The sequence below is a fragment of the Herpailurus yagouaroundi genome, unplaced genomic scaffold (assembly GCF_014898765.1).
Source record: "Herpailurus yagouaroundi ecotype Mexico unplaced genomic scaffold, PumYag 251, whole genome shotgun sequence".
NCBI classification, from domain to species: Eukaryota; Metazoa; Chordata; class Mammalia; order Carnivora; family Felidae; genus Herpailurus; species Herpailurus yagouaroundi.
Window position 1 is genome coordinate 581410 of NW_024412468.1, and position 26031 is coordinate 607440.

The following is a 26031-nucleotide window of genomic DNA, read 5'->3' on the forward strand; positions in this document are numbered from 1 at the left end:
TCTGCTTCCTTCTTTCCACCTTTTACTCTTTTATTCTTTTTTTAAATATATGTAATGTCTAGGATTTTTATTTGTACTTAGTGAGAGAAATGGCAGGAAGTATGTGTACTTCCATCTTACCCGAAGCAGAATTTGTTTCTTTTTGATGTTAGTATTTCTCTTTTAGAACTAACCCCTTGCTTTTATATTTCTAACACATTGTGACCTAGTAAATAGAAGATTTTCATTAGAACTGAATCTGAGATAAGAATATATGTGAATAAGGACCTAGGAGACTCTCTAATGATTAAAACTTATGAACTTTACTTAACTGATGTTGGCACGGTTTTTCTGGCTGACATCTCAGTCTTTGAAAGAAGTGAGGGGCTGTTATGGTTTCCTTTTGCAGTCCGTGCGTTACTAGTCATGTGTGGGAAATCCGAGTATAGATCTTTATTGTTTGAGTGTTTTTTCCTGCACTGGAGTCTTCATGGCTGTTTGAAACTTTCTGTTTATTTTCTTTTCCAGTCAAGGGAAAGTCAATCAGTTGGAAATAGGATTTTTCAATACAGGTTTTTGGGATCTCAAATAATTTTAAGTGTTAACAGTTAAAGGATTAACTGTGACACGTGTTTCTTTGACAAGCAGCGAAATGTGACCGTATATTCTTGTATTTAGTGTTATTTCTTATAAGCTATTGGCATTATCATGTATTTAAAATCTTATGCTTTATTCCTGAAAACTACTCTTTCTCCAGTTATAGTTTTTTAATCGGAGTGCTGTTTTGTTCTATTTTTAAATTTGATTTCTAATTATTTCAAAATATAGTTTTTAAACTTTTAAACTAAAAAAAAAGACCATATCTCTAGAATATTGTACCTATTTAAATCTTAAATACAGTTCCATCCAGAAAAAAGAAATACATTACAAAAGGCCAGCTTTCTAGTTCTGCCTGTGTCTCCTGTGACTTTAGGTGCTCTTAATACTATGCTTAGGTTCTCTTGTTAAAGTTGTTGCCGTGACAGTTATTTCTTCACTTTTTAAGAATATTTCCAGCAGAAGAAAATAATACTCCATAGTTGTAGATTCCTGGGAAAACAGAACAAACAATCTGACATGCGACCATCATGTGATGCGGGGCTCACATTGCGCCAAGATGGTCTACATGTTTCATGAGGCAGAACTGTACACGTTAAATAGACCCTTCAAAATTTGCTGAAATGCATTATTCTAGTAGCCAAGATAGGAAAATAATCTAAATGTCCATCAGCTGGCGAATATACAAAGAAAATGTGAGAGATACATACACCATGGAATATCATTTCAGTCTTTTTTTTTTTAATTTTTTTTCAACGTTTTTATTTATTTTTGGGACAGAGAGAGACAAAGCATGAACGGGGGAGGGGCAGAGAGAGAGGGAGACACAGAATCGGAAACAGGCTCCAGGCTCCGAGCCGTCAGCCCAGAGCCCGACGCGGGGCTCGAACTCACGGACCGCAAGATCGTGACCTGGCTGAAGTCGGACGCTCAACTGACTGCGCCACCCAGGCACCCCTAATTTCAGTCTTAAAAAGAGGAGGACACCCTGCCATTTGTGACAACATGAATGAACCTGGAGGACATTATGCTAAGTGGAATGAGTCAGACACAGACAAAGACCGCATGGTCTCACTTATATGTGGAATCCAGAAAAGGTTGAACTGCAGAGAGGGGTGGGGGAAAAGGAGAGCTATTGATCAAAAAGAACAAACTTTGAGCTGTGAATAAGTTCTAGAAATCTCACGTACAGCATGGTGACTGTAATTAATTAATAGTGTATGGTATAGTTGAAATTTGCTAAATGAGTACACCTCCAGTTTGCCCATCAGCAAAAAGCAAAAGATAACTATAGGAGGAGAGGGATATGTCCACAGCTTTGGTTTGGACAATCATTTCACAGTGTTTACACATATAGACATTATATTTTACACCTTCAATATATACAATTTGTGGTTTTCTTTTCTTTTTTTTTAGTGTTTATTTTTTTGAGAGAGAGACAGAGCATGAGCAGGGGAGGGGCAGAGAGAGAGAGGGAGACACAGAATCTGAAGCAGGCTCTAGGCCCTGAGCTGTCAGCACAGAGCCTGATATGGGGCTCGAACTCATGAGCTGTGAGATCATGACCTGCGCTGAAGTCAGATGCTTAACTGACTGAGCCACCCAGGTGCCCCAGTTTATGTTTTCCAAGCACAAATCAGTAAATGAATTTTTTTAAGTTGCTAAGACAGGCCATGTTTCTTCCATGAAAAAGGCTAACTCCAAGGGGTTGCACTGAATGTGTAGATTTTGTGAGCAGTATCAACATTTTAACCATGTTTGTTCTTCCAATCCATGAGCATGGAATGTTTTTCCATTTTTTGTGTCTTCAATTTTGTTCACAAGCTTTGTGTAGTTTTCAGCATAGTTTTCAGCATGTAGATCTTTTATCTCTTTGGTTAGCTTTATTCCTAGGTATTTTAAGGTTTTTGGTGCAATTGTAAATGGGATTGATTCCTTGATTTCTCTGCTGTTTCATTATTGGTGTATAGATATGCAACTGATTTCTGCACATTGATTTTTTTTTTAATTTTTTTTTCAACATTTATTTATTTTTGGGACAGAGAGAGACAGAGCATGAACGGGGGAGGGGCAGAGAGAGAGGGAGACACAGAATCGGAAACAGGCTCCAGGCTCTGAGCCATCAGCCCAGAACCTGACGCGGGGCTCGAACTCACGGACCGCAAGATCGTGACCTGGCTGAAGTCGGACGCTCAACCGACTGCGCCACCCAGGCGCCCCATGCACATTGATTTTATATCCTGTGACTTTGCTGAATTCATGTATCAGTTCTAGCAGATTTTTCGTGGAGTCTTTTAGGTTTTCCATGTCGAGTGTCATATCATCTGCCAATAGTGAAAGTTTGACTTCTTCCTTGCCAATTTGTATGCCTTTTATTTCTTTTTGTTATCTTATTGCTGAAGCTGGGACTTCCAGGACTATGCTGAATAACAGTGGTAAGAGTGGACATCCCTGTCATGTTCCTGACCTTAGGGGGAAAGCTCTCTGTTTCCTCAATGTGGATGGAACTAGAGTATATTATGCTAAGTGAAATAAGTCATTCAGGATAAATATCATATGATTTCACTCATGTGGAATTTAAGCAGCACAACAGATGAACATAGGGGAAGGGAAGCAAAAATAAGATAAAAACAGAGAGGGGGAAAACTATAAGAGACTCTTAAATACAGAGAACAAACTGAGGGTTGCTAGAGGGAGGTGGGTGAGGGATGGGCTAAATGAATGATCAGCCTTAAGGAGGGCACTTGTCGGGATGTGTACTGGGTGTCATGTAAGTGATGAGTCAATGGGTTCTCGTGAAACCAATACTACAGTGTATGTTAACTAACTTGGAGTTAAATAAATAAATTGAAAAGACATAAAAAGTGATGATTACCTTTAAAAAAGACTGATTCCAGGGTTAATGGGAAGCAGCACCATGCTCTTCCAGCTCTGCCTTCTACAGTGGCAGGAGCAGGTGTCTTGTTTTTATCACCAGCCCCATCTGTTCCCAGAGTGCTTACCACAATGGCTGGCACATAACTGCATGAAGGGGAGTCGGTGATGAGGGAAAGAACTACATTAGTCAACTCTACGATTGCTTATTAAAACTTTCTGTCTACGGACTTCAAGCTGTATTACAAAGCTGTAATCATCAAGACAGTATGGTACTGGCGCAAGAACAGACACTCAGATCAGTGGAACAGAATAGAGAACCCAGAAATGGACCCACAAACATATGGCCAACTAACCTTTGACAAAGCAGGAAAGAATATTCAATGGAATAAAGACCGTCTCTTCAGCAAGTGGTGCTGGGAAAACTGGACAGCGACATGCAGAAGAATGAGCCTGGACCACTTTCTTACACCATACACAAAAATAAACTCAAAATGCATGAAAGACCTAAGTGAGACAGGAGGTCATCAAAATCCTCGAGGAGAAAGCAGGCAAAAACCTCTTTGACCTTGGCCACAGCAACTTCTTACTCAACACGTCTCCAGAGGCAAAGGAAACAAAAGCAAAAATGAACTACTGGGACCTCATCAAAATAAAAAGCTTCTGCACAGCCAAGGAAAAATCAACAAAACTAAAAGCAACTGACAGAATGAGAGGAGATATTTGCAAGTGCCATCTCAGATAAAGGGTTAGTATCCAAAATCTATAAAGAACTGATCAAACTCAACACCCAAAAAACAAATAATCCAGTGAACAAATGGGCAAAAGACCTGAATAGACACTTCTCCAAAGAAGACATCCAGATGGCAAACCGACATATGAAAAAATGCTCATCATCACTCATCATCAGGGAAATACAAATCAAAACCACAATGAAATACCACCTCAAACCTGTCAGAATGGCTAACCTTAACAACTCAAGCAACAACAGATGTTGGCGAACATGCAGAGAAAGAATCTCTCTTGCACTGCTGGTGGGAATGCAAACTGGTACAGCCACTCTGGAAAACAGTATGGAGGTTCCTCAGAAGATTAAAAGTAAAACTACCCTACGACCCAGCAATTGCACTACTGGGTATTTATCCAAGGGTATTTATCCCTGTTTCAAAGGGGCACATGCACCCCAATGTTTATAGCAGGACTATCAACAATAGCCAAAGTATGGAAAGAGCCCAAATGTCCATCGATGGATAAAGAAGATGTGGTGTAAATATATACAATGGAGTATTACTTGGCAATCAAAAAGAATGGAATCTTGCCATTTGCAACTACTTGGATGGAACTAGAGGGTATTATGCTAAGCGAAATTAGAGAAAGACGAATATCATATGACTTCACTCATATAAGGACTTTAAGATACAAAACAGATGGACATAAGAGAAGGGAAGCAAAAATAATAAAAAAAAAAAACAGGGAGGGAGACAAAAACATAAGAGACTCTTAAATATGGAGAACAAACAGAGGGTTACTGGAGGGATTTTGGGAGGGGGGATGGGCTAAATGGGTAAGGGGCATTAAGGAATCTACTCCTGAAATCATTGTTGCACTATATGCTAATGAACTTGGATGTAAATTGAAAAAATAAATAAAAATTTAAAAACAAAACTTTTTGTTGAGCCCATCACTGAGTTCAGGAGTAGAAACTTCTGTCCTTGATCACATTCCATCCCTGGTTTAATTTTATTCAGTCTGGAACACACATTATTTCCTATGGTCCTAGAAAGTACTGTGTGAAATTATTATTACTTTGTATATGCATTTGAGCCCAGAGAACAGTATTAAATACTAGTGATGGTAACTTGCTATCAGAATTGCTCCCTGATTATAGCAAAAAAAGCATCACCTGTTAGCTTTAGAAATTCATCGTTCCTCACTGCCGAACTTGGCTGAACTGGTATTATTGTCTTATTTTCTCTTTCTCCCAACTTACTGTTTTGGCATGCTCTTCCTTCTACCTAGAGCACTTTTCTCCACTCACTTCTTTTCATGACTGGCCGTATTCTGAATTTTTAGCCTAAATGTTATGTTTCCAGAGAAATATTCCCTGTTTCACCTCATTTAAGGTGAGTTCCCATAGGGGCACCTGGGTGGTTCAGTCAGTTAAGCGTCCGACTTCGGCTCAGGTCATGATCTCATGGTTGGTGAATTCAAGCCCTGCGAGCCCCACTGTGCTGACAACTCAAAGCCTGGAGCCTGCTTTGGATTCTGTGTCTCCCTCTCTCTCTTTGCCCCTGCCCCATTCATGCTCTGTCTGTCTCTCTCTCTCTCTCTCAAAAATAAACAAACATTAAAAAAACTAAAAATAAAATAAGTTCTCTGTCTTGGACTAGAGTTTCTTTACTTCACAGCACTTATGACAATCAGTAATTCTTTGTATACTTGCTTTTGTTAGCTTGCTTCATTAGATTATAAATAACTGCATAGGGACACCTGGGTGGCTCACTCTGTTGAGAGTCCAACTCTTGATTCGGCTTAGGTCCTGATCCCAGGGTTGTGGGATCGAGCCCTACATCAGGCTCCATGCTGAGTGTGGAGCCTGCTTAAGATTCTCTCTCCCTCTCTTTTTCTCTCCGTCTGCATCTCTCCACCACTCATGTGCTTTCACCATTTAAAATTAAAAAAAAAAAAAAAAACAAACACAGATCACATCTATTTTTGCTTACCGTTATATTCCCAGCAGATAAATTATTAAAATAATAGGGGGCGCCTGGGTGGCGCAGTCGGTTAAGCATCTGACTTCAGCCAGGTCACGATCTCGCGGTCCGGGAATTCGAGCCCCGCGTCAGGCTCTGGGCTGATGGCTCAGAGCCTGGAGCCTGTTTCCGATTCTGTGTCTCCCTCTCTCTCTGCCCCTCCCCCGTTCATGCTCTGTCTCTCTCTGTCCCAAAAATAAATAAATGTTGAAAAAAAAATTAAAAAAAAATTATTAAAATAACAAACAGAGCTTTTAGAAGAGCTCTGATTATATTTGAAGCTGACATATGAACAAGCATTCATTCAGCAATTATGTATTAAACATCTTTCAGGTTCAAGGCTTGGTGTTAGGCACCAAAATTCCAGAAATTAAAATTTCAGTCCCCACACTCAATAAACTTAGCATCTGATGGGGGAGATAGTTAAAATACAATTAATTCTTTTATTCAGCAATTCTATGTAGTTCCTATTATGTTTCAAGCACTATGTTATGTGCTGACACATCTGTCTTGTGATACTTAAAGTCTAATAAGCAATACAGAAAAGTAAACAGATAATTACAATTTAGTAAGATGAACACTATGGTAAGTTAAGCTTAGGATTCCATGGGAAGGCAAAGTTGTGTATGTGTCGATGTTGAGAATAGAGGTGCCTTGAGAAAAGTTATAAAAAGTCTGTTATATGGTCTCTAGGAAAGTGATTAAAAACCAGGAAGAGTCAGACTGCCTAGCTTAGACTCCCTGTTTGTTCAATTTAGTGATTATGTGACCTTGAAAAAATTACTTACCCTTTCTAAGACTCATTTCTTTCATTTGTAAAATATTCAACTCCCAGAATTGTGGGCTAAAGCAAGACCGTACACATGAAATTCTGATGCACTGCCTGGCCGTAATAAATGAGTGGTGTTCTATTCCATTTTCACAGTCCATCTTATGTGCAGTGATGAACTTTGCTTTGCCAGAAGCCTTCTCCCAAACTTACTTTCTACATCAGTCCCTACAATCCTGATTGTATCCCCTGTCCCGAAGACAAAAGTCAGTTACATAAGCAATTACCCATAAGTGTAGTTGGTGCCTTTTGGAAGAGAGCAGACATGGGAATGTTTAACCAAAAGGAAAAGTAAGACAAAGGAGTTGAAGACATGTGATTGTATTAGAAATTTGTTAGAACTCAAATTTAGGTAAATATGGATACAAGTAATTTTTAGGTATGGAACAAATTCTCTGCTTACAGCTTCTATTTTTGTTTATGAAAAAGATGTGGGAGGGAAGGAGTAGGTGATATTGTGGGAAGTATGTTAAGACACTATAATAGATACTTGATAGACACACAGGATGAGGCCTGAAGAGTCACTATTGCTTTTCATTGTCTCTTCTAACCATTGCACTTTTCTTTAAAATCCCTTAGCTCTTTTATTTTTTTAACTTTTTTTAAGTTTATTTATTTTGAGAGACAGTGTGCACATGCACTTGCACATGAGTAGGGGAGGAACAGAGAGAAGGAGAGAGAATCCCAAGCAGGCTCCACACTGTCAGCGCAGAGCCCTGCATGGGGCTCTGTCTCGCTAAGGGTGAGATCATGACCTGAGCCAAAATCAAGTCAGACTCTTAACTGACGGAGCCACCTAGGCACCCTTTTTTTTAACTGGAATAGAGTCGACATATATTGTTACATTAGTTTTAGGTGTACAACGTGATTGGCCCTCTCTGTACCTTATGCTCCCCATAAGTGTATCTATCCCCATACAACACCGTCACAATATCATTGACTGTGTTCCCTATGCTGTGCCTTTCATCCCCCTGAATCTCCCACTCCCCTCCACCCATTTTGCCCCTTCCCCCATGCCTCTCCCCTCTGGCATGCATCAGTTTTTTCTACTTGTGGATCTGTTTCTACTTTGTTTCTTTTGCTTTTTAGATCTTCTAGGTGAAATCTTATGGTATTTGTCTTTGTCTGACTTACTTCACTGAACATAATGCCCTCTAGGTCCATCTGTGTTGTCTCATATGGCAAGATCTCATTCCCTTTTATGGTTAAGTAATATCCCTGTGTGTGTGTGTGTGTGTGTGTGTGTGTGTGTGTGTGTGTACATATGTATATATTTACATCTTTTTTATTCTTCTATTGATGGACACTTAGATTGCTTCCATATCTTGACAATTGTAAATAATCCTGCAATAAGCATAGGGGTGCATATATCGTTTTGAACTCATGTTTTGTTTTCTTTGAGTAAAAACCTAATAATGGGATTACTGGATCATGTGATATTTCTCTTTTTAGTTTTTTGAGGAGCCTTCCTACTGTTTTCCACAGTGGCTCTACCAGTTTGCATTTCTGCAACAGTGCACATGAGTTCCTTTTTCTCCACATCCTCAACAATACTGGTAGATGTGAGGTGATACCTCACTTGGTTTTTATTTCCATTACCCTGATGATTGACAGCCATCTTTTCATGTACCTATTGGCCATCTGTGTATCTTTGGGAAAATGTGTATTCAGGTCCTCTAACCATCTTTAATGGGATTATTTGGTTTTCTGGTGTTGAGTGGTATAAATTTTTTTATTTATATTAGATATTAAGCCCTTATCAGATATATCATTTTGCAAATGTCTTCTTCCATTGCCTTTTCATTCTGTCAGTGGTTTTCTTTGCTGTGCGAAAGATTTTTATTTTGGGGTAGTCCCAATAGTTCATTTTTGCTTTTGTTTTTCTTGCCTGAGGGCATCTATGGTTGATGTCCAAGAGATTATTTGGATATCTTTTGTTTTCTTCTAGGAGTTTCATGGTTTAGAGTCTGACATTTAGATTTTTAAATCATTTGGGGTTTATTTTTATGTATGGTGTAAGAAAGTGGTCCAGGTTCATTCTTCTGCATGTCACTGTCCAGATTTGTACCAGATCGTTTGTTCTTGGAGAAGTGAGAAGCCTCCTAAAGATCCCTGGCCCTCCAGCAGATTTCTGGGGTTAGTAACTAAATCTTCTTCCTGTGTGCCCCAGGCACTTTGCGAACTGCTGTCTCTATGCCTTAGCTCAAAAGCTCACAGCGGTGGTTTGTTAGCTGTCTCTTTAAGGGCAGGGACTCTGTTTCTTGTAGTCCTCACCCTCTCCGTCTCCCGGAGCTAAGCTCACAGATTTTAAAGTACCCAGAGTTAAGCCTATGATTGTAAAATCTCAAGAAGTTTGGCTCCACTGGCTTTCAGAGCCAAATGTTCTAGGGATCTGTCCTCCCGGTGCAGGGCCCCTGTGTCTGGGGAGCCTGGTGGGGGGTCCAGTTCCATGCCTTCTTCATGCCTGTGGTGACCCTCCCGTTCGTTCGTGGTTAATCTCACTGGAAGTTTGGTTCCTGGCCACATCTCCACCCTCCCACCCATCTTGATGTGGCCTCCCCTCTACTGTTAACTGTGGAGAGACTGGCCACTCTTTGGGTTGTTTTCGGGGTTTGCCGACCCATGTGGCTTTTACCAAGGTGTATCTGTTGGGTGTGGTTAGCTTCAGGTCCTCCTGCCCCACCGCCCTCCCAGGCGCCCACATTGACTCTTGTTACAAGGCTCCTCCCGGGTGGCCCCAGGTGGCCAGGTGGCCGCAGCAGGACAGAGCTGTGTCTTCCACTGCACTGATGTCACGCTGTGCTCCTCCCGCTGCTGAAGCCATGCTGGCCACGGCCCACTCTGAGCCCTTGAATGGAAATGTGTCGTCCTCAGCTGTGGATGGGGAGATATGTCTGTCCTCCCAGAGTACTTGAGGTCTCCAGTCCTTGGAGCTACACCCATAACTCAGCACCGATCACATGTCCTTGACACTGTTGGGAGAGGGGGATGGGTATCCACCCCTGATAAAACCTCTCCCCCCCCCCCCACCACCGTGAAAGAACTGGTCCCACAGCACAAAGGGGAGGCAGCAGACCCTTGGTCCTCACTCCTCTTCCTCCCCATGGAGACCCTCCCATGTCTTTTCACTGGAGCATTTAGACCATTTACATTTAAAGTTATTATTGATAGATATGTACTTATTGCCATCTTGTTCATAGTTTTCTGGTTGTTTTCATAGTTCTCTGTCCCTTTCTTCTTTTGCTTTCTTTCCTTGTGATTCATGACTTTATTTAGTGTTAGACTTGGCTTTCTTTCTCTTTCCTTTTTGTGTCTATTATAGTTTTTTGCTTTGTGGTTATCATGAGATTCATATATTATATCCTAAGAATATAGCATCACATTCTAAAAGAACTTCATTTTTACTTCCTCTTCCATATTTTATGTATATATTGTCATATTTTACATCTTTATGTTTTTTGAGTTCCCCTTAATTTTTTAGATAAAATTGATTTTACTGCTTTTGTCTTTTAACTTTTTAGCTTTACAAATGATTGCTCTTATAACTTTAGTGTATATTTGCTTTTACTCATGGTATTTTTTCTTTTTATAATTTTCTAATTATGGCCTTTTCATTTACACTAAAAGAAGTTCCTTTAACATTTATTGTAAGCTGGTTTCATAGTAAATTAACTCCTTTAATTTTTGTTTGTCTGGGAAACTCTTTATCTCTTGTTCTATTCCGAGTGATAGCCTTGCTAAGCAGAATATTCTTAATTCTAGGGTTTTTCCTTTTAGCACTTTGAATATATCATGTCACTGCCTACAAAGTTTCTGTTGAAAAAAATCAGCTGATGGCCTTGTGGCATTTCCCTTATACATAATTAGTTGCTTCATTTTTGCTGCCTTTTTTTTCTTTTTTTTTTTTCTTCATGTTTATTTGTTTTTGAGAGAGAGAGAGAGACAGAGCATGAGCCGGGGAGGGGCAGAGAGAAAGGGTGACACAGAATTCAAAGCAGGCAGCACAGAGCCTGACGCAGGGCCCGAACTCATGGGCTGTGAGATCATGACCTGAGTGAAAGTCGGATGTTCAACCAACTGAGCCACCCAGGTGCTCCCACCTTTGTTGCTTTTAAAATCCTTCCTTGGTTTTTCATCTTTGGTGTTTTAATTATTATGTGTCAGTGTAGAGAGAATTTCATGGGTCCATCTTGTTTGGAACTCTGTGTGCTTCCCAAACCTGGATGTCTGTTTCCTTCCCCAGGTTAGGGAAGTTTTCAGCTATTATTTGTTCCAATATGCTTTCTGTTCGTTTCTCTCTCTCTTCTCCTTCTGAGATCCCTGTGATGCAAATATTTGTTTGTTTGATGTTGTCCAAGAGATCCTTTAACCAATCTTTTTGTTTTTCCTCTTTTTGCTGTTGAGCTTAGGAGTTTTGTTTTGTTTTGTTTTGTTTTTTTCCATTACCCTGTCTTCCAGATTGCTGATCCATTCTTCTGCACCTTCTAATCTCCTGTTGATTACTTCTAGTGTATTTTTCATTTCAGTTATTGTATGCTTCAAATCTTGATTGGTTCTTTTTTAATGTTTTCTATCTGTTAAAGTTCTCACTTAGTTCAACCACTCTTCTCCAGTTTGGTGAGTATCTTGAAGACCATTACTTTAAACTCTTTATCAGGTAGATTTGTTGTCTCCTTCTCATTTAGTTCTTTTTCTGAGGTTTTGTCTTATTTCACTTGGAGCATATTCCTTTGTCTTAATTTTGCTTTACTTTCTGTGTTTGTTTCTATGAATCAGGTGGAACAGATAATTCTCCTAAACATGATGGAATGGTCTTGTGTGTCATTGTTCCTTGTGTAGACTGTGCGTGCCGGTGACTGGAGCTATGTCTGGCATGGGCTGGGGATCCCAGGGCGATCTATGCTGTGACTACCCTGCTGGAATAGCCATAGCTAACGTGGATATGGGCCAGAGTGGGTACAGGGTGCCCTGGTCCCCAAGATCTTTTAAAGCACATGCTATCTAACTGTACTGCTCACTATTACCTGTCTTACCTGTCTTACACTATTACCTGTCGTAATAATATCACTATTATTATGATGCTCTATAGATCCTCTGTGTCATTGCTTGAAAGTTTTAGCACCTGGCTCTTCTTGCCTCCTTACCACTGTCATGCCCAGAATTCGTGATCCCCAAAGACCACCAGGGAGCCGAGTCCGATGCAAAAGCAAAGAGCCTTTATTCGAGCTAGCTCGAGCTCAATCCTGTACCTGCACTGACGCAGCGGTGAGATGCCAGAGGGAGCCAGTTTCAAAAGGACAAAGGTTTTATTGGGGCCTAGGGGCAGTTGGTGAGGTAATGGCTGTGGCCTCAGCCGATTGGCTGGGGAAGGGTCGGGTCGGAGTCCTGTTAGGCAGGTGAGCGGGAGGTTACTCAAGGGGAGGAGGCGTGGTCAAGGTGAAGGACACAGAACAAGATGGAGTCCGCCTGGCGTAGGCCCGCCCTTTCAACCACTATTCCAGTGATCATTCTTTGTAATTTCAGTATCTTCATAGATCACCCATTCAACATAGTGACCTATCATTTTCTTGAACTTCACCCATTCAATGGCATCTCACCTCAGCTACCACCAATTATTTCTCCACCTCCAAAATTTCAGTTCCTGGAATCTCAATCTATGATATGTACCACCTGCCTCTCCATGTCACTTCCTCTTGTACCCTGGAATCTCAATCTATGATCTGTACCACCTGCCTCTCCGTGTCACTTCCTCTTGTGTCACTTCCTCTTGTACCCCGAGTTTAGCAATTGTAAGACCCCACCCCAGTCCATCTATCTTATCACCCTTTCTTTGTTATTCTTATCCCTTGAGTTCTCACTTCTATTCAGACTGAGCTTCTCACTCCCTAGTTTGTCCCTGTCATTCCCTTGCATATACTTTCAAATCCATTATCATCAGTCTCCACTCCTCAACAACCACTGTTCTGATTTCTGTCATCAGAATTAGTTTTGCCAGTCCTTGGACTTTTGTTAATGGTTTCTTTAATGTTGAGATTTACCCATGTCATTGCATGTATCACTAGTTTATCCCTTTTTTAGTGCTGAGTGGTTTTGCATTGTAAGGATATATCATAATTTGTTTATCGATTCTCCTATTGATGGACATTAGGTTGTTATAATTGAGGCTATTAATAAAGCTGCCGACTGAAAGATAATTCAAGCTGAAATTGTAAAACATGAGAGAATCAGTTACTATAAGACATCTTGTTCTGGACATATGTTTAATTTCCCCTGAGTAAAAGTAGAATTGCTAAATCCTAGGGTACATTTGTGTTTATCCATATATGAAACTGTCACAAAGTTTTCTGAAAGGACTAACCATTTTACACACCCACCAGCAATGTCAGTCTTTTTAATTTTAGCTGTAGAGTAGATATGAAGTAGTTGTAATTTGGACTCCCCTGCTTACCTATTTTTTTTTTGTGATTTTGGTGACATCTCTGTTAAATATTTTGTCCATTTAAAAAAAATTTTTTTAACGTTTATTTATTTTTGAGAGAGAGACAGAGACAGAGCATGACTAGGGGAGGGGCAGAAAGCGACGGACACAGACTCGGAAGCAGGCTCCAGGCTCTGAGCTGTCAGCACAGAGCCTGCGGCAGGGCTCGAACCCATGAACCGTGAGATCATGACCTGAGCTGAAGTCAGACACTAACCAACTGAGCCACCCAGGCGCCCCATTTTGTCCATTTTTAATTGGATTGTCTTCTTTTTAAGTTGTAAGATTTTTTTTATATATTCTGGATATAGTTCCTTTGTCAGAGATATGTATTGCAAGTATTTTCTTCCGGTCTATGGCCTGCCTTTTTATTTACTTCATAAAATCTTTCATAAAGCAGTTTTAAGTTTTGATGAAGTATAGTTTGTCAGTTTTTTGTTCTATATTTAGTGATTAAAAAAAAAAAAAAGCTTGAGGCATCTGGGTGGCTCAGTCAGTTAAGCATCTGACTTCGGCTCAGGTCATGATCTCGCGGTTCGTGAGTTTGAGCCCCGCGTCGGGCTCTGTGCTGACAGCTCAGAGCCTGGAGCCTGCTTCACATTCTGTGTCTCCCTCTCTCTCTGCCCCTTTCTGCTCATGCTGTGTCTCTCTCTGTCTCAAAAATAAACATTAAAAAAAAATAAACAATATTTTAAAAAAATGAATTGGCCATGTATGTGGGGGTTTATTTCTGTATTCCATATTGTATTCCGTTGGTCTGTTTATCCTTACACCAGGACTACACTGCCTCGCTTATTGCGGCATTATGGCAGAGATTTTCAACAACACTGCTGACATTTTGGATGAGATGTATTACGGGACGTATCCTGGCCTCTACCTACTAGGTACCAATAGTATGCCCAGTGGTGGCTCAATTAAAAATGTTTTCAGACATTGCCAAATATTTACTGAGAGGGAAGGGGCAAAATTGCCCCCAGTTGAGAACCACTGTTTCATAGTGAAATAAAGCAGTGCACACCCTCCAGTTTTGTTTGCTTGTTTGTTTGGTGTTTACTAATTTTTTGAGAGAGAGAGAGTGAGCAGGGGAAGGGCAGAGAGAAGGGGAGACACAGAATCCGAAGCAGGCTCCGAGCTGTCAGCACAGAGCCCAAATGCAGGGCTTGAAGTCATGAACTTTGAGATCATGACCTGAGCCAAAGCTCAACTAACTGAGCCACCCAGGCGCCACACCCTCCAGTTTTGTTTTAATTCGAGATTGTTTTGTCTCTTCTTGGTATTTTTTGCTTTTCCATATAAATAACCTGCATGGTTTTGAACATACCATGATGAACATACAGATCAATTTAGAAAGAATTGATATAACAATATTGAGTCTTGTAATACATGAAATCCATGAACACAGTATATTTCTCCTTTCCTCTCTCCTGTTTTTTTCTTTTTGTTGTTGTTTGTATAATTTTTTTAGCAGTATTTTCTGGTTTTCAAAGTGAAGTTCTTACATGGGTTTTGTTACATAATTCCTAAGTATTTCAAATTCTATGATGCTGTTTTAAATGGGTTTAAATTTCATTTTCCATTGTTATATGTAGAAATATTGATTTTTCTACATTGACCTTGTATTCTGAGAACTTGTTAAATTCACTCATTAGTTCTAGGAGTTATTTTTAAATTCCTTAGCATATTCTGTTTGTATAATCATGTCATCTGAAATAAAGGGAATTAACTTCATCTTTCCAATTGATGTGCCTTTTGTTTTTATGTTGGCCTTATTGAACTTTTTAGGAGCTCCAGTGTAATGGGGAATAGAGGCAATATAATGAGCTTTTTTGCCTTTTGTCCCTTTGGAGAGGGAAGTATTAACTATTTTACAGTTAACTGTGCTGCTAACTATGGATTTTTGATAATTGCCCTTTATCAGATTGAGGAGGTTTCCTTTCATTCCTGGTGTGCTGAGAGTTCTTATCATGAACATGTATTCAATATTGTCATACAGCTGTTCTCCTTTATTTGGTCAGTGTGGTTAATTTTACTGATTAACTTTGACATTTATTTATTTGTTTTAGAGCACGTGAGCAGGGGAGAGGGGCAGATGGAGATGGGGGGGTGGGGAGAGAGAGAGAGAGAGAGAGAGAGAGAGAGAGTGAGTCTGTGCCCAGCATAGAGCCCAATGCAGGGTTTGATCCCACAATCCTGAGGTCATGACCTGAGCCGAAATCAAGAGTCAGATGGATGCTCAACTGACTAAGCCATCCAGGCACCCCTTTTTATTTTTTATTTATTTTTCTTTTACTGATTAATTTTGAGATATCAAGTCAGCCTTGCCTTCTAAGGGTAACTCTCATTTGGTGATGTGGGAGTTTCCTTAATAAACTGGTGGATTTTATTTACTAATATTTTGTGAAGGATTTTTGTGTACAGTTTGGTCTATAAATTTCTTGTAATATCTTTGTGAGGTTTGGAGATCAAGGTTATACAAGCTTTATAAAATATGTTGTGGGTGGTGGGGGGAATGCCTGGCTGGCTCAGTTGGATAAGTGTCTGACTTCAGCCCAGGTCATGATCTCATGTGGGTTTGAGCCCACATCGGGCTCTGTGCTGGCAGCTCAGAGCCTGGAGTCTGCTTCGGATTCTGTGTCACCCTTTCTCTCTGCCCCTCTCCCACTTGCACTGTGTCTTTCTCAAAAATAAATAAACATTAAAAAAAAATTTTTTTTTTAACATTTTTTTTTTCAACGTTTATTTTTTTATTTTTGGGACAGAGAGAGACAGAGCATGAACGGGGGAGGAGCAGAGAGAGAGGGAGACACAGAATCGGAAACAGGCTCCAGGCTCTGAGCCATCAGCCCAGAGCCCGACGCGGGGCTCGAACTCACGGACCGCGAGATCGTGACCTGGCTGAAGTCGGATGCTTAACCGACTGCGCCACCCAGGCGCCCCTAAAAAAATTTTTTTTAATAAAATATGTTGAAAAAGTGTTTCCTCCACTTCTATACTTGGAAAAAGGTTCTATGATTGTTATTTCTCCTTTAAATGTTTGACAAAAAGTAATAATAAAAAATCTGAACAGGGAGTTTTCTTTGTAGGAAGCTTGCTAATTATAAATTAAATTTATTAATAAAGTTTTTATTAAATAAATTAATAAATTTATTAATAAAATAAAAATTATTTTTTGTCAGTTTTGCTAAGTTGATTCTTTCAAGAAATTGATCCATTTTATCTAAGTTGTTGAATTTATTAGCAGAAAGTTGGTCATATTCTTTTAATGTCTGTAGTATTGGTAGTGATAGCCTATCTTTCATTCATGAGAGTGATCATTTTGTTTACTTTTTTTTCTTCACTCTTTTTTTTTTTCATTCATCATTCTTGGTAGGAGTTTATCAATTTTACTAAGGTTTTCAAATACAACTTTAGTCTGTGTGGTCTCTATTTTTTAGTTTAGTGTTTCATTGCTTTCTTCTTTTATTCATTCCTTTCTTCTTACCAAAGAATAAAGTTGCACGTCTTCCATCTTCTTAAGGTGGGAACTAAAATCAGTGATTTAAAGTTTTTATCGTTTTCCACTGTAGGCATTTAAAGTTATAAATTTCCCTCCGGGCGGCGCCTGCGTGGCTCAGTTGATTAGACATTCGACGTAGGCCCAGACCACCGTCTCACGGTTCATGAGTTCAAGCCCCACATCGGGCTTGCTGCTGTCAATGCAGAGTCTGCCTAGGATCCTCTGCTCCCTCTCTTTCAAAATTAAATAAACATTAAAAAATAATAAGATAAATTTTCCTCTGAACAACTGCACTCAATAAATTTGGTATGCTGCATTTTCATTTTGTTCATTTTGTTTTGCTACTTCCCTTTTGATTTCTTTTTTTTTTTACCTATAGCTTATTTGGAAGTATATTCTTGTTTTTTTCTTAATTTCCAATTATTGAGCTTTTCTAGATACCATAATTGATTTCTAATATAAATCTATTTTTTAATTGGAGAACATACTCTAAGATTTAAATCTTATGAAATTCATTGGCATTTGTTTTATGGGCCAATGTAAGATTTCTTATGTTGCACTCAAAAAGAATATGTATTGCAATTGTTGGGCCTAAATAGTTGTTCTGTAAATATCAACAAGGTCAAGGTAGTTGATAGTGTTCAAATCTGTATTCTTACTGATTTTTTTTTGTGACTGTTCTATCAATTATTGAGAGGTATGTTGCAATATGCAACTATAATCATGGATTCATCAGTTTCTCCCTTTAGTTCTTTGCTTCATGTATTTTGAAGCTCTCTTATTAGGTACATACATATTTATGATTTTTATGTAGTCCTGATGAACTGACCCTTCTATCATTATAAAATATTGTTTTCATCTCTGGTAATACTCCCTGTCTTAAAGCCTACTTTGTCTGCTATTAATTTAGTAAATGTCTTCTACTGTTTCATCCTTTTGCTTTCAACCTGTCTGTGTTTGTGGAAATCCTCTTGTGTCTTGGTTATATTCAGTCTAGCAAGCGCTAAATCAGAAACTGTGAAGAACTGTATAGGATCTGAGGTTTTGACAAGCAAGCTAATTTTTTTAGCTTACCACTATTTCGTATGTATTGTGGCAGGCTGAAAGAAAACAAACTGTGTATCACTGGTGGAAAAAGCGTAGCCAAAGAAATGTCTTGTGTCAGTTTCCTAAAGTCTGCTCCCCAAAGGGCAATGCTGTGAGGGCCAGATGGCTCCTGCACAGAGTAGGAACTAGTTCATTACAGACTAAGAACCACGACACGTGGAAACTACATGGCCGCTGCTATCCCCCTCTTCAGAGAGAAGGAAACCTTATGTTTGATCTGGAGTGTAAGCACTCTTTGGAGAAGAGAGAGATCTTTATCTTCGCCACCCCTCGTCTCCAGGAAGGGAGACCTTTCTTTGCTTTACTATACTGCACTGTCTACACACACACTCTTAAGTTGGCTGTGAATGTCTTCATTCAGAGAACCTGGGCTGTGCAGAAATACGAAATATTTACAGAGAACTGTCTCCCAAAAACAAGACTCTGCCTTGTGTTTAGTCTTTTTACATCTAATAATTCTTAAAGCAGTTTGATGTAGGTCTCTCATTTAACTATGTTTTCTATCAGTTCTATTTTTTTTCTTCTTGTTTCTTCTTCCTTTCCTGCCTCCCTTTGAGTTAGTCAATATTTTTAAATTTTACTTTTTTTTTAGTGGCTCCTCTAGGCATTATAATAGTCATTCTTAACTATTTAGAGTTATAACTGGACCATTTCACATAAATATAAGGATCCTTCAACTTTATGATTCTGTTAGTCCCACCCCCATGTTGGCATCCTTTTGCTCATGGATTTTCTTTATGTCTGCATGTTATGAAGTTCGCAATACAGTGTTGTAATTGTTGCATCAAACCCACTATCTCCTACCTACCACTGGGGTAAGACCACTTAAATATACATATCCCTACTTCCCAGAAGTGTACTTCCCTAAATCTGAGTTATTTAGAGTAGAATAATGCTCCAGCCAGTGAAGGCCTTTGGAAGGATGGTTAATAGTAATGCATGGCACTAAAAATCTTAAAGACTTCTTACCTACCACCTCTCAGCTCCATGCTTTCTGAAGAGGAGAACCACTTGGCAGTTTCTCAACCAGTGAATTGCAAGCCTCCTTTTCCATTTTTTTCATTGTCTAGCAAATAATTATTGAAACACACACATATTTTTCACAAGCAAAATTAATTTTTTGAAACAGATGAAACTAGAGAATATAAACTCAAGTCCCCAGGTGCAATCAGAAATAAATGAAATAGGAAAGTTAAGAAAAATAGGGAATGTGTGAATAGGAGTTCATACTTGACAAATCTTACATATTTTCCAGAGGAGGTGGAAATCAAGATTTTTACGTAAATTGCATGGATTTTTAGCATACTTCAGTCTTATCATGACAGCCAATTTTAAACTTCTGGTCTAAAAGAAAAAAAGAAATATACAGCATTGTGCTGACTGCCCCATAATTTGTAAGACTGATTCTTTCACCAATGAATTAGCTCTTCACATTCCAGAAAATAGTAAAGAATGCTTCCACAGCAGGCTTTGGGAGGTGGAAACATGTATGTAGGCCTGCCAGGCCTGGATAAGGTTCTGGAATTACCACATATAAAGATATTAAAATTCTTATCTAAGGGCCTTTTTTTTAAAATGTGTTTCTAAGTAAGTAGACTTTTGAAATATGAAAACATCACTGTATAATAAATCACCAGTTTGAAGCTGTTTTCTGTATTGAGATTTTTAAAATTTAATCCCTAATTCAGTTATCTACTTTGTGTTTTAAATATAGAGCTTTTGAAGAGAAACGAAAAGAACAAGAAGAAAGAGAACAACAAATCAGAGAACAAATACTTCAACAAAGAAAAGAGAAGTTTGAAGAAGTCACTGAAAAATTCCAACGTGCCCATATTCCTCTTTCACAACGGAGGAGAGCAGGTACCTTAATCTCTAGAACAATCTGAGAGCAAAAATGAAAGTTATATCTAATATTCAATATTGAGTAGGCAGTAAAATGATAAATTAAGAAAGAAAATATAGGGGCACACGGGTGGCTCAGTCAGTTGAGCGTCCAACTCCGACTCAGATCATGCATGATCTCACAGTTTTTGAGTTCAAGCCTTGTGTTGGGCTCTGTGCTGACAGCTCGGAGCCTGGAACCTGCTTCAGATTCTGTGTCTTCCTCTCTCTCTGTCCCTCCCCTGCTTGCCCTCTTTCTCCCCCTCAAAAATAAACATTAAAAAAGAAAATTAAAAAAAAAAAAAGAAAGGAAGTATAAATTCAAACTAAAAAAATATGCCTTTGAGTAATAAGGTTTTAACCAAGTGAAAAATTGTAATTTGATTTAGCTTTAACTTGGAGAATATTTTGTTGGCTCTATTAGTAAATTTTGAAAGCTTGCAAGTTTGATTCTACTATATCCTGGCTCACAATGCTTTGTCTTTTTAAAACTGATTTAGTAAAAAGAAAATTTAACATTTAGGTTCAGTAAATTAGTGTCACATTCATTCTGGTATTCACATTTTGGTTCAAATTCCTGTTTGAGAAACATTTAAATAAAAATGAAGTGTACAAAGTGATACAATCCAACAATCTGAGACCTAGAAGCTATTAAGAATCTAAATATGAGTATGGTTGATTCTTTGGTATCACATCTACATTTTTTATACCTTAAATAGCAACACAGAATTAAGAATAAAATGTCAAAGCTTCAAAAAGAAAAGGACAGGCAGAACCTTTATGTTCAACAAACATACGTTGTACTACATTGTACTTAGCCCTGGGCTGAGACAGAGAGAAATCTAGTCCTACTCTACCATTAAAGATCTCACAGCTTATTTTGGAGGTGAGAATAATGTAAACAATGTCAATAAATACACTGATGATTGCTGTGGTAACAAAATATGTGAAGCTCTGTGTGACACAGAAGGAAGAAAACTATAGCTGTACAGGGACATCAAGGACATTATCCCTGAAAAAATGACTTAATTTAAATCTTGAAGAATGAGCATTTTGCCATGCATAGAGAAAAAATTTTTTAATCCCCAGCGGAAGGAAAAGCTTTCGCAAATAAATTATGTATTTTGGTGTATCCTGAAGCATAGGGTGGGGAAAAAGTGAAGAAAAATGAATGTAAGTCTAAAAAACTAAGTTAGAACCAGGACCCAAAGAACTTTGCATATCATGCTAGGAATTTTGTCTTTCTCTAAAATGCAATCCACTTAAAGGTTTTTAATTGAAAATGAAGCCATTACCGTGTGTCACAGTGAGTAAGGGCAGGTGGTAACACCATTAAAAATAATAACAGCTTAAATATGGCGGGGTTTATTTCTCCCTCTGATAATATGAAGTCCTGAGGTAGGCAGTCACAGCTCGTTTGGGGACTGTGCAGTATCACTGGGAACTCCAATGCCTCTGTCTCTCAGCTCAACTATTCTTAGTTTGTGATTTATATCTTCACCCTCATGGTCACATTGTACCTGCCAAAGCTCCAGCCATCATGCCATGTTGTAGGCATGAAGGAAGAATTGTAAAGGAAAAAAAGTTGTACCTCTGAGCTCCTTTTAAATTATGTTCCTATAAATATCCATCTGTCTGCTTAGTGTAATTTACAATTGGCAACTTCATGTGCAGGGGGTACTGAAAAATGAAAAAAAAATTTTTAAGGCTCTATTGCTACTCCTCTAACTATTAATGTAGGGTCTATTGCCAAGGAAGAAAGGGAAAATGGATATTGGGTGGGAAACTTGGGGTCTCTACTATAATTAGATTTGTTTGTTAGAAAGATAATTACAGTTACAACATGGATGTTGGGTTCCAGTAAAGACACTGAAGTAGATAGACTAGTATGAGACTATTTCGTTATTTGTGGCAAGAGAGGTCCAGCTGCTAAATTAAAGCACTGTACTGGATGTGGAGGGAAGTGGTAGTATATTCAGGAGATGTAATCAGTAGATTTCAGTTACAATCAGTGGAAAGTGCCAAGGGTCCAGGTGGAGAACAGTGCCCTAGGATTTTGCAGAGAGCCTCACACGTTTTTAGACATTTTTACAGAATTAATGATTTTGGCAGATGGTCATATTAATCAGGGTTATGGATGAATCAGATTACAAGTGTGAATGATCATTAAGTTTTAAATGTATTGATTTTGAGCCTCCTTTGGCTTGTCCAAATGGAGAAATCAAATCAGCAACTAGAAATGTGGGTCTGAAACTTAAGAACAAGATACAGAATAGAGATGTATATATTTAAGAGTCACTAATGAATGGATATATAGTTGATAAATGAAGCCATGGGAAAGATAAACTAAACAACAGGATATAGACCATAGATTGAGGGTAGGGCCTAAAATAGAATCTTAACACATACCAGTGTATACTGTAGGTAGAGCAAGAAAAACCAAAAAATGGATTTTGAGAAGTCATTGTCAAAATTAAAATATATATGTAAAACCTTGGTTTGTGAGCATAATTTGTTCCGGACACATGCTTATAAACCAAAGCACTCATATGCCAAAGTGAATTTCAAGAACCATTGGCTCAGTTCTGATCATGTGACATTTGGCATCACTCCTTTGTCTTACAACGAGTTGCAACAAGTGCAAGCCACTCATTTATCTAGTTAAAATTTATTAGAGAAATTTCATCTTGCGGAACACTCACAGAACAAGTTCCCTGCAATCCAAAGTTTTACTGTATTTACATTTGCTTGTATTTGCATAAAGAAACAGTGAAAGAATATACAAGTGACCAAGGAGAGCAAGACTTCCAAATGTATCATGTATATTTTTCACTTCTGAGTATGAATATGTCACCTATGCAAAATGTCAAAATAATTTTTTTTTAACGTTTATTTATTTTTGAGGCAGAGAGAGACAGATCATGAACGGGGGAGGGTCAGAGAAAGAGGGAGACACAGAATCTGAAACAGGCTCCAGGCTCTGAGTGGTCAGCACAGAGCCCAATGCGGGGCTCGAACTCACGGACCGTGAGATCATGACCTGAGCCGAAGTTGGACGCTTAACCGACTGAGCCACCCAGGCGCCCCTGTCAAAATAAAATTTTAAGAAAAGCCAGTGCTATCAGTGAAGAGCAAGAACAAAGCTATGAAAGACTACTACTTAATTGACTGTTAGTTCACTTTATTCCCAAACCCTGAAGGCTAACCGCAAGCTCACCAGGAAGCCTGGTGGTCGGCTCTTCCCCGTGCTACAAAGAAGGTCAGCAGGCTGGGGGTTTGAATGAGGTCAGAAAACCGTTGGAGTGAGCATATTAGGGTAGAAGAACTGGAAAAACCAGAGCTCCTGGGCTAAATGAAGGAATGCAGCTGTGGTCTGCAGTAAGACTTGAAAAATAACAGGCTTCCAGTATCCCCAGCGCATGAGGGGTGGTAACCAGGAGTCGTTAGATTAACAGCAACAAGAAGCAGTCATGGGTGGTCGTACACTGATCTAAGGTAGTTTTCATTTTCTGAAGTATAACTGACATATAATATCCTATTCATTTCAGGCATGCATCATTGTGATTCTTTATTTTTATACATTATTAAATGATCCTGACAATAAGTCTAGTTCCATCTGTCACCACACAAAATTCTAACAGCGTCACTGACTATTCTCCCTCTGCTGTACATAACATCCTCATGACTTACTTATTTTACAACTGGATGTCTATACCTCTTAATCCAACCCCCCAACCTATCTCACACTTCACCAGCCCCTCAACCTTTGCCCTCCCTAGTAACAGTTTGTTTCCTCTCTCTGTGAGTCTGTTTGTTTTGTTCACTTGGTTTGTTCTGTTTAGATTCCACATGTAAGTGACATCATACAGTATTTGTCCACTGTCTGACTTATTTCGCTTAGCATAATGCTCTCTAGGTCCATTACATTGTCTCAAATGGAAAGATTTCATTCTTTTTTGATGGCTAAATAATATTCCATAATGTATATATACCACATCTTCTTTTTTCTTGAAATTTTTTAACATTTATTTATTTTTTTTTTAATTTTTTTTTTCAACGTTTATTTATTTTTGGGACAGAGAGAGACAGAGCATGAACGGGGAAGGGGCAGAGAGAGAGGGAGACACAGAATCGGAAACAGGCTCCAGGCTCCAAGCCATCAGCCCAGAGCCTGACGCGGGGCTCGAACTCACGGACTGCGAGATCGTGACCTGGCTGAAGTCCGACGCTTAACCGACTGCGCCACCCAGGCGCCCCTAACATTTATTTATTTCTGAGAGACAGAGCATGAATGGGGCAGGGGCACAGAGAGGGAGACACAATCCGAAGCAGGCTCCAGACTCCTAGCTGTCAGCACAGAGCCCAATGCGGGACTCAAACTCACCGAACTGTAAGATCATGACCTGAGCTGAAGTCAGACATTTAACCAACTGAGCCACTCAGGAGCCCCAGTATACCATATCTTCTTTATCCATTCATCTATCAGTGGACACAGGTTGCTCCCATTTCCTGGCTGTTGTAAATAATGCTGGGGTGAACATACAGGTACATCTGTGTCTTCGATGTAATGTCTTTGTTGACCTGAGTTAGCATTAAAATTAGTGTTTAGGCTCTCTTTGATAGGCATCAAGTGGTGAAGGTTAATAAAAGCAAGTCTCAGACTCTAATCTTGTATGACTAGACACAGAACATTCATACAGCTTGTTCAGTGAGCTGAATAAAGTCCCAGCTTTCTGTCCTTGTAGGTACTCTAACTATACCTTCTATGAGAGGTCTGCCGAGATACACACAGCCACATTCCAGAGACAGAACTGTGCCATCTGGCATTGGACATTGAGAAATGTTCCTGTATTAACGGTCAGACACAAGGCTGAGTAGACATCAAGACTCAGAGATCATCGATAGGGTAAAGGATATAGACCTCCCTGCATTCTTATTCCCTGTTCATGTAAAGGTAGGGAGTGATTAAAATATATTTATGAAAAACCCTGAAAACATACAGGGTTTTTAAAGGAGAAGGAGGAAAGACAGTTTGGAGGTGTCTGTAGAGAGCTAGAAAGTCAGCTACCCTACCTCCAGGCCTTGAGTTTTCTGTAGTATGTGATGCAAAATAATGCCTCCATTTAAGCAGGTGAGTTTCCATTTAAGACAGCTGAGTTTCAACTTGACCACATAAGTGAAAGGGTATTTTGAGAAGTAGGAGGGGTTGAGTACGTTGAGACCAACGTGCCCAGCAAAAGGGCTTTGCAAAGTGGCTACTACGCACGCAAAGTAGAGTTGGGTAAGAGGTACTGTGTAGCGTGTCAACGAACGTCCACATGGTCTATGACCTCGAACAAGATACTTACCTTCTCTATGCCTCAGTTTCCTCCATTGCAAAATGGAGATTCAAAGAGCATCTGCCTCACAGGCTGTAGTGAGGATTACATTTGTTACAACATGCTCAAAAATAATGTCTGTAATGGTAAGTGCTCAGTAAACATCAGCTGGTGTTTTTATACCTTCCCCTTTTCTTCATAAGAATATTAATAAATTTTGTCAGAAATGTATGGAGTCATGAGATCAAATACAGTGTGGTTTGCATGCCAGGATGAAGGGCCTGAACATTTCTCAGTTTTTTTTCCAGATAAATATTCTTAAAATTGGTGACGTGAATTTTGAGGTCACAGTTTCTCTTTGGGTAATTAAATATCTAAATTTAAAATATTTACACTATTCTAAAAAATATTTTCTTTTTTCAAAAGTTTTAAAGTATTTATTGGGGCGCCTGGGTGGCTCAGTCGGTTGAGCGGCCGGCTTCAGCTCAGGTCATGATCTCACAGTTCGTGAGTTCGAGCCCCGCGTTGGGCTCCGTGCTAACAGCTCGGAGCCTGGAGCCTGTTTCAGATTCTGTCTCCCTCTCTCTGACCCTCCCCCGTTCATGCTCTGTCTCTCTCTGTCTCAAAAATAAATAAAAACGTTAAAAAAATAAATAAATAAAAGAGTTGCTTAAATAAATAAATAAATAAATAAATAAATAAATAAATAAATAAATAAA

General features: G+C 39.1%; 1 protein-coding gene across 6 annotated transcripts in view; it reads left to right on the forward strand.

Moving 5' to 3' along the window:
* The window catches only part of CEP126 (centrosomal protein 126), a 105068-nt gene that overhangs the window by 16098 nt on the left and 62939 nt on the right, over nucleotides 1-26031 (forward strand). For all 6 annotated transcript variants that reach the window (XM_040460806.1, XM_040460808.1, XM_040460810.1 and 3 more), the window contains exon 3: nucleotides 19828-19973. In XM_040460806.1, the coding sequence (XP_040316740.1) occupies nucleotides 19828-19973 (146 nt within the window). The remainder of the gene's footprint in view (nucleotides 1-19827; nucleotides 19974-26031) is intronic.